Here is a 9,810-nt window from a genome sequence, read left to right as displayed (position 1 = left end):
CCGGCAAAATAACTAGTTGCAAATCGTTGAAAGGAAACTCAAGATCACATCGCACATCGCGCACGACGCCCACACAGTATTGTTTTTACCTTGACGTTACCTTTTTCGTAGTGGTTCACTTACTCAGGGAGTTTTCTCTTATCACAATTTCAGTTTATGTGAAAGCTTTAAATTATCTGTCACCACATTCCATCTACTTATTTGTCAGTTCCTAATAACTCTTATCAGTGTCGATCAAACCCCGGCCCATTATCATACTCGCAGCTTTCCACTAAGCTCATAGTGTGATACAATCTGTTTTTGGTGTTGATTTTCCTCCGAAGTCATAGATAACAAGAGGTCCACCGAATTTAATGTTTCTTGCATGAACGCTTCAGGTACGATTCTCTCTTTTTCTTGTCCATGTGAAATTAAATTAGTGTGAATTGCAATAGCATTCCTTCCGATCAGCTGCCTGTCAGCTGGATACATGATGTTTGTAATGGTATAAGGCATTGTGCAGTCACCGCAGGCGCAGGGTTGCATACATGGAGAAAATTTAGTAGAGGGCCACAGGTAACCTGTAGTAAAAGTGAGTCATAATGACATCATCATCTTGACATCATACGGCTTCTTTATCAAATCATTGTAGTGTCTGTCTGATGTCACAGAGTTGTTGAGTGGTCTGACATCACTCTGATACGATCTGATGTAATAGTGATGTCATTTCGACATCCGAATAATATCATTTTGATATCACCCAGACATCACTACGTTTGGTTGAATGCCACTGTATGCTCACAGGCAAATTTGTTGTCTACATGTATTTTGATAAGTAGATATCCATGTAGAGTCCTCGCTTCATAAGTTTACAAGCTAGTAGACTGCGCCAGAAGATCTGCCATCTTGGTTCTATCATTTACTTTACGTGTAAAAGAGGCGCTATACATTCCTCTGTCTCAGTTTACAAGCGCGTAAACTTATTTTGCTAACGATTTGTTTGTAGTGCTTAAAATCTCATGATTTTTAATTTTCCATCTCTTGTTTGTTCCAGCCTGTTATTTGCTGTTGACAATCTGTCTAAATTTTCTAGTCATAATGGCAAAAGCCAATCAAACGGAAGTCAGTGATGTTGGTTTCAAAAACTTCGTCCAGAGTGTCAATGACATTGAAGCAAAACTTGGAAAGGTATGATTATTTTTTTTTTTGTTACCAGAATTTTAACAACGGCATGAAAGGAGACATTAGAAATTTGGCCCGACCGTAAGTAACAAGGTGGCCCACCATTCTGGGGAGAGTCAAGGACAATTCATCTGAATAAAGACCTAGAGTTGAAATTTTTAATTCGAATGAGAATTTTCGAAATTTTTTTGACTGTGATGTCCTTGCAGGATTGTTTGGACCTCGGACTATTCTACCACTTTGTTTTAACTACATTCATCCAAAGAATAGGGTATTAGAAAAAGAGGAAAAATAGAATTTGGCGATCTAAAGAGCTATCGAGCAGTAGCTTTTTAGGTCCCTAAAGTCTGTTTTTCCTTCCTTTTCTAATACCCTATTCCTTGGATAAAGATAGTAAAAACAAGGTGGTAGAATAGTACTAGCTAGCACTAGCATAAATTTGACAATCGATAGGTACAAACAAAATTAGTAACTGCTGGAACTGCCACCCTGGATCCATCAGCTTGAGTATGTTTTGAAATTTAAAGTATGATCATTGAAAAAAAAAAAAAAAATACTTGGTTTATTTTTCTCCGTAAGGTGATTCGTCAAGCTCAAGTGACGCGGTCGAACTGGCATGCGATATATCGCATCTTTTAGGTCAAAAATCTCAACAGATTTTGAATTTTCAGCAAAACAAAATAGGATGATAGCCCCTGTGCATGAGCCTGAAGAATCATTCTAATCCTAAAAATCGGCAAAATTCAGAGAAATGAAAGCAGGATAGTGTTTGGTAAAAAACCTCGCATTCGATACAGAAATCGATAGCTGAATCGAATGCAAGGTTTTTTTCCAAACACTATCCTGCTTTCATTTCTCGGAATTTTGCCGATTTGTGGGTTTAGCATGATTCTTCAGGCTCATGCACAGGGGCTATCATCCTATTTTTTTTGCTAAAAATTCAAAATCTGCCGAAATTTTTGACCTAAAAGATGCGATATATCGCATGCCAGTTCGACCACGTCACTTGAGCTTGACAAATCACCTTAACTCCTCTTTTTTCTCACCAGCAAACTCATGTTCAACAGTGATTGGTCAGCTTAGAAAAGTTAATATATTAATTATTGAATTCTTAGACCCCTCGACATAGTAAGAAACTATGTATGACAATACATATTTTCTCATCAAAATTTTGTTTAGAACATGGTGAACTAATTAAAAATTTAGTTTAAAAAAGAGAATCAAGCTCTCTGTGATTCAAATTCTTTATTTGCCTGGAACTGAAGTCTACTTAAATCAAAAGATTTCATGAAATTCGTCCTTAAAATTTACTGACTCATTTCTGTTATTATCTATGCATGCAAAATTAAAAGACTGATGGTCTAATTCTATTCTCTTGATTTTCTAGCAACTGCACGGCAAAGATGAGAACTCTGTCATCTGCGTTCCAAGCGCTCAGATCCTCCTGGGTCTTCTGTATGCCGGTGCTGGTGGCCAAACTGCTTCTGAGCTGGAATCTCTCTTTGGAGTAGACAACAAACAACTTGAGACACTCGCTAATTTCCAAAAGTTCACTTCCCACCTAGAGGTAATCTTCCAAATGTTTGAGTCACAAATTTGTTTCCAAACTATGTGGTATATTTTTGCAATGTATACAATGAAGTAAATTGAGATGCAGAAGAATTGCATTTATCGGTTCCAACTGTTTGTTATGACCATACATAGTTTTATCGTATGAAGTTAAAGTTAAGTGACAATAATAATCAACTTCAGAATTTTGGAAAATCTTTCTCTTTTGCAATTCTCTGAAATGAGCTTTAAGAGCTGTGAGATTCAGTTTATTATCAACTTTCTCTGCTTAGAAAACGTAACAACAGAATAAATTTTGCTTTGCACCTTGATGTTAGGCTCTAAGTATTATAAGTGGATGGATTTGACAAAAATCAATGTACCTGAGTAATTACATGAGACATAGCTTAAGTTTCTCTATGTTATATTTTTGAAGCAGAAAATGAAGCAATGCCAAAGCTTGAAATTTTGCAAGATTACTCTTAATAATCTGAGATAAATTTTCAGTAAGTCTTAAGGCACAAAGTAGTTTAGTTCTCCAATTATGATAATAAAAAAAAAAATAAAAAAAGAAGAAACAAATATGAGAGAATATCAAACAGCATGAAATGCAGTTAAGCTTAGTCTGTCAACATGTAGCTCTGTTTTATTTTAATTCTTCACTTTTACTTCACCATTATCTTGGGTCTTTCTATTTCTATAATTATAAATTTTGAAAAGAGAGGAAAAAAAACAAACAAAAAAAAGAAAGCCTCCATAAGTTTTGTATAATTTGATTATTTCTTTGCCTCAGGTTCCAGAAATTAAAATTGCCAACACAGGGTATGTTGCAAAAGACCTAGAACTCAAGAAAGAATTTGTCGAAAAAGGTCAAAAGTACTTCAATGTCACCGTCAGCCAGTTAGATTTCACAAAGAAGGTAGAAGCTGCCAAAACAATCAACTCCTGGGTAGAATCCAAAACTGAGAAGTTGATCAAGGATCTCATTAAAGCAGGTAAATACTCGAAAAATATGTCGAAAACCAAAAAGAAGAGCGTTCTTACATGGGCCGACTTGTACCAGTTCAACTGTCATTTCTTTTCCAAAACAAATGATGGTTGACCTGGTTTGAGGAAGCTAAACTAGCTATAGAGCTGTAGGTTGTAATTGATACCTTTCGTGATATAAAATGAAATCATTATTTCGTTGGAATTTTTCAGAAAACAGAACATTGAATAATAGGGTACAAAAAGTACTTAGGCACTAAGTTTCCCCACTAAGTAGGTCCTTGAAATTAGTTTTTGTTGTTGTAGAGAAAAAAATTAAATTTGCAAAGCATAATTTTTCTAAGAGCGTTTTAGAAGACACCCTTTTGAATGATGAAATACCGGAGTAGTCTTATGGATTAAAGGCCGAATTGGGCAGCTTGGAAACATCTGGGAACTGCATTCAATATTTTCCATGGGGGAGAAATTTTTCCCTTTTCTCACATTTACTTGACAGTTTTATGATCGTGAGGGAGAATTGTGATGACTAATGTCTCCTTCTTCAATTAAGTATGCAACATTATTGTCGTGGTAAGATAAAGAGGTTCTCAAAATCTTTGGAAGTATTCCTTGCTGTGCTAAGGAAAAATGCTGCATGAACATTTGAGAGTTCTCAAATTTTCTCCGAAAAAATGTTTACATTCGAGGATAGTTTCGAATATTTTCTCTTGAAATTTTCAGATAATTTAGATCTGATCTCGAGTAAAATTCCCTGAAAAATTTTAAGAAAATCATTCACAGATTTTCCTGAAAATTCAAATTTCATCAAAGAAAATTTTGCATTGTCTGAAGGCTCATATCGATGGTGAAACTACTAGACCATGTACTTTGTTTGGGGTGTTCAAAAATTTCCTCTCCCATTTAATATTCTGAAGGAGAACAAATCAATATCATTTTTTGAAATTTTTCCAGAGTTTTTCTGGCATAGAGAGGAAAAAATACGGAAATTTTCAAGAATTGACGTCGAGTAGTTTTCCATTTAAAAAATAAAGTATGACAGGAAGTTTACAATGTCGCAAACTGAGATACTTGGTCTGTTGGTTTTACTGTTGATAAGTCGTTCTACCCTACCACAGCAATTCTGGACTTTGCAGCAGGCTGAAATTTCCTAACAGTGCAGAATTTTTTCATTGTGATGTTCAAGAAACCACTATCATCTTGCAAATTACTTTAGTTCACTCCATTGTTTTTACCCCGGAAACAATTTTCTAAAGTTTTTCATTTGATATTGATGGAAGTGTTTTGATTATTTCAGATGACCTAAGTGGCGATGCAAAGCTGGTACTTTTGAATGCCATTTACTTCAAAGGCAAATGGGCACATCCTTTCAAGCACCATGATACCCGTGATGCAGACTTCTACCTCACTAAAGATAAAACAATCAAGGTCAAACAAATGGCACAAACATCCAGATTCCAGTATGCAGAAGACGCTGATTATAAATACTTGATTATGCCTTACAAGGTAGAACATTACCCTGATTTTTATTTTTTCCGCACAATTTGTCCTTAAAAGTACTAGTTTACAATGGGCCTGTCGCAAACTTTTGCTAGAGCAAAAATAAGAGTTGTTACTCATAGAAAGTATCTCAAAAATAACGATGAGCGCATCGTCAAAGTCTGGAATGCACTTCTTACTTCACAATTTGCGTAAAAAATTTGCGTTTTTTTGAGCTTCCCGCTTCAAAAATGATACCATGGCACAGGTGAACATTTCGTTAAAGGAGTCATTCCATCCAACCCCTGCTTAGAAGGATATTACGCAATATTCAACATAGCCAACGCCAATCCGCCAAAACACACGTGATGGGACGATGATTCTTACCACCTGATAACAATCGGCGTATTTACATTCACATTTTTCTTGCGTTGTTAGATATCTGCCTTGATTGCCTCATGCTCTCCTCAATTTGTGCGCGGGAAGGTTGGCCATGTTGAGCAGGGATTGAATGGAACGACTCCTCTATCGAAATGTTTACCTGTGCTGTGGTATCCTTTTTGAAGCGGGAATCTTAAGAAACGCAAATTTCTATGCAGACAGTGAAGTTAGGAGTGCATTTCAGAGTTTGCCAATGCGCTTATCGTGATTTTTGAGACATTATCTGTAAGGAACAACTCTTATTTTTGCTCTAGTAAAAATTAGCAACAGGCCCATTTTAACATATCGCTATATAATGATTTTTGGATGTCTGTGTAATCAGACATTAAGACCTCTGTTTGTAGTTAAACGCCTTTTAAGCAGGTATCTCAGTAATAAAAAAATGACAAGGTTTTGGCTAATAATTTGAATCCTAAAAAGAATTCTTGCCACAGCTAGGGAATATCAGGTGAATCATGAAATGTCAGGGAATTTTGAAGAGTCAGGGAAAACCTGGAAATCTTAGGGAAAATGACAAAAGTGTCAGTGAAATGTTGTTACATTATTCACATTAATATGCTTTCTAGAATGGATTTGATGTTTTGCACAACAAATTTTGCCTACAAACTGTTTCAAATTACATCTTTTGAATCATCCGGTGTACCTTCAGTCGCCAGGGAATTTATCAAAATGTGTCACGAAAATTCATTTCCCAAAATTTTGTGGCAACCCTGAGCTCAAAGGGTTTTGCATTTTAATTTTCTTTCCCAGCAGTTTCAATTCATGATTAGAAACCAAAAATCCTTTTTCAAGGTTTTGAATTTTCTTAATGGATTTTTATGATTCACCAGGGATCCAAGTTGAGCATGATGATCATCCTTCCTAAAGATCACGAAACATTTGAGAAGAAAGACATCTCAAAAGCAAATCTAAGTTCCTTAAAGTTCGAAGAATTCCGTGTCCAAGTACAACTGCCTAAATTCAAGATTGAATCCACCATCGACTGGATTGATATTCTCAAGGTAAGTTGTTTATTGCAGTAGCTGGATGTACATTTTTGATCTTGCAAACTGAAATGCTAGCTGGTAAAGAGACACCTTTCGTGAAACATTAAATTGGAAATTTAGTGTTCTAAAATAAAAAAAAAAATGATTATTGGGCAACTGGCATCATAAAATGCCTTCATAAGGTGTCCTTGTCACCCAAGTATATTCATTCATAAAATAGTTTCTCCTCAATTATATATGGTGAAAAATATTTTTAATGCTAGCAGTCAAAAGGATTATTTCCCTTGGAATGAGCCGAACTTGTGCCATGCCAGTTGATATTATTTGTAAATAAGTGACCGAAACTCAAATCAAATGTGTCTGGTTTTTTTTTTCCCTGCAGCCAAATAGATCTGCCAAAAGATCTGAAAAATTTTCTGCCAAAAGATCTGAAAAATTACTGGTTTGTTGAAGTTATTTTTTTTTTTGTAGAGGCGTGTCTAATATCGATCCCCTGTTATTATTTTCAGGAAAAAATTCCTACTGCATTCGACGGAAGGGCTAACCTTCAAGGAATTTCTGACACTAAGCTCTTCGTATCAAAAATGATTCAAAAGGCATTTATCAAGGTCGATGAAGAAGGAACAGAAGCTGCTGCTGCGACTGGTGAGTTTCCGTCATGTTTTAGTCCTTGGTGCTTGGGTTTCTTACACGGGTCTAGTTAAAATATTTCCATTGCCTCAGAATATAAACACACTGGTCTTTCATGCCTCCAATATCAAAGTTTTGGCTCTATGTTTCTCTTTGAAAGAAATTTGACTCATATTTTTGCTGATTCCTGATTTAAATCTTCAAAAGTGTGAACTCCATGTCCTCACCCTCTGGCCAAAGTATCACAGGCGCCATGCGATTTCTAAAAATTTCACTGAATTTTATCGGCAGCACAAAGAAAATTCAGTGAAATTTTCTGACAGCTTCGTTAAACAATTTCTCTGTAAAAAAATAAAACGGCGGAGGAAATTTTTAAATGTCGCATGGCGCTTGCAATACTTTGGCCGGAAGGTGACGATGTGAGAATGAGGTCAATATCTTATTTTGATTCATATTTTTGGAATAAAACTGTTTACAACTGCTTCTTTAATATCTTTAAGATCATCTTTGAAAAGTGTTATCAGTTGATGCAAAAACATTGGAAATGATTCCATGGATGTGATTGTGTCAAAGAAAAAAAATTAAAACATGCTCAAATTGTCATGATTAGTAGACACTTATATTGTAGGCTGTGGAAATTTTTTCAATGACTAACATAACTAAGGGTTCATTCATATAAATTCAGGTTTGCAATTGATTTGAAGGGGTTGCAATAGCTCTTCACTTCACTGAGGCATGAGAACTTCCAGAATTCAGATTGGTTAATTTTTAACTAACTTTTCTAACTTCTAGGATATAATTTTGCATGGTTTCTTAGGGTTAATGTATAAATAGGTTTTTTGAAGTATGAAAGAAGAAGCTGATAAAATCTTAAACAGTTTATCAGTAAATGTAAAAATCAGTTTTCATTCATTGACTCTTATAACTGAATCTGCCCTAATTTTGTCTTATTTTTCTCAGGAAAGGTCAGTCAAGACTGAGTCCTACTATCAGTGGTATTTTAGGTACCAAAATCAGATCCTTGAGCTTTTTCAATTCATCCATTTTTTCAAAACAAAAGAACTACAGAAATATGTCTTTCATTTAAAAAAAAAAAAGTCCCAGCTTTATAAACCGTATTAACAAACATTGTCTTGTCTGCGATTGTTTTGTTGCACGTCTTATGCTTAGCTGTTTCTCTGCTTTGCGATTGTTCTAGCCGGCGTTGTCAGAGCTAAACGTATGGCTCTTGAAGAACAGGAGTTTATCATAGATCGCGCCTTTGCCTTTAGCATATTCTTGGAATTACCCGGAACTCTCGGAATGAATGAAAAAATTACTCTTTTCGGTGGCTTTGTAAAGAAGCCTGAGTTTGAAGAAGACAGTCCGTCTTCATTCCATGACGAACTGTAAAGTTTCAGTGTGAAAGAAAGCCCTCAAAAACTTTATCTGCATCAACTTTTTGTCAAAGTCTAATTTTGAAGTCTCTTCAATATCATAAAGCAACAGTTATGACCTTACCAGGGCAAAATCAGGCATTACCCATGATCTATTTCAAAACTAATCCATCAGTATTAAAAAATGAAAATCTGTAGAATAATGATCTACCCACACTTAACATAATTACAAATGAAACAAATAATGTTATAGAAGAAGGATTCATCAATTCTCATGTCTCAGTAATGTAAGAGAAGCAGGAGATGTTGATCTGCAGAGAATTTCAGACTGTAATACTCCATGGTTCCTCCTTCGTTTTGCTGAAAGAAGCATCAATAGATTATGGAATGTAATTAAAATTGCGTTTGACCGCAAATGTATAATTTTTATTGAAGTTGAACGCATTTTGGCCATCCTTAGTGATGTGTCTCGAATTTTTTAATCTTCCTCAAAATAATCTTGATGCTCTCTCTGGAGTTGACTTTGCCTAATTTTAAATTTCGTTCTTCATTGGACACAACTCACACATTGATTGGTCTTTTAAAATAGACCTCATTCTACGTTTTAATGATGTAATCCTCGTCATAGCGTATTTTTATAAAGCATGACCTAGAAGCACTAAAATATTTTCAATCAGTATTTTTCTAATTAGTATGTGTGGCTGGCTGTGACATTTTTATATTTCTTGTAGTATATCTTGTTCTGATTGCCATTGGGCCTTTTAAAGTGTGAACATTAGCCGTTTCCTCTCTAGAAACTGCGCTCAATATTCATTGGTGCTTTGGATAGAGTGCTCCATCTTTGTGAACAGTAAAATTTATCACAACTAAACAGTGGCTTGTATTTTTTTCAAAAAAATATATATCTCTGTAAAATTTTAGGCCCTTAGGTACCAAATTCCTCCGAAAGGCATTTGATTTGTTTTGAAAGGCATGGTAGATGTAGGTATGTCAGTCATTTGAGTTAGGAAAATATCCAGTTAGTAGATGAGTGAAGTACTTGAAAAAGTTCCCAAGTATTCATCATCTTCCTCTCATTTACTGATCTATTTTTAGCGCATTCATCAGAACAAGTGCCAAATAAAGTATTATTTCTCTTCACTATTAATGGTAAAACTTAAAGAAACTAGGGCTTTGAAAGCTTGCTCGAATTGTAACTGTCTGGC

The 9,810-nt window shown here is 35.2% G+C and overlaps 1 protein-coding gene across 12 annotated transcripts in view; it reads left to right on the top strand.

Moving 5' to 3' along the window:
- The window catches only part of LOC109041545 (alaserpin), a 45,242-nt gene that overhangs the window by 13,172 nt on the left and 22,260 nt on the right, over positions 1 to 9,810 (top strand). For 10 of the 12 annotated variants that reach the window (XM_019057923.2, XM_019057921.2, XM_019057926.2 and 7 more), the window contains exons 2-7: positions 1,034 to 1,167; positions 2,549 to 2,728; positions 3,503 to 3,704; positions 4,991 to 5,199; positions 6,444 to 6,614; positions 7,109 to 7,244. In XM_019057923.2, the coding sequence (XP_018913468.2) occupies positions 1,034 to 1,167; positions 2,549 to 2,728; positions 3,503 to 3,704; positions 4,991 to 5,199; positions 6,444 to 6,614; positions 7,109 to 7,244 (1,032 nt within the window). Of the gene's footprint in view, positions 1 to 23; positions 378 to 1,033; positions 1,168 to 2,548; positions 2,729 to 3,502; positions 3,705 to 4,990; positions 5,200 to 6,443; positions 6,615 to 7,108; positions 7,245 to 8,427; positions 9,234 to 9,810 lie in introns of those variants that run through there. The other 2 variants (XM_019057920.2, XM_019057919.2) reach the window with 2 other exon arrangements.

This window comes from Bemisia tabaci, chromosome 9 (assembly GCF_918797505.1).
Source record: "Bemisia tabaci chromosome 9, PGI_BMITA_v3".
NCBI lineage: Eukaryota > Metazoa > Arthropoda > Insecta > Hemiptera > Aleyrodidae > Bemisia > Bemisia tabaci.
Note: the sequence above shows the minus strand (reverse complement) of the source record. Positions and strands in the feature narration are given on the sequence as shown.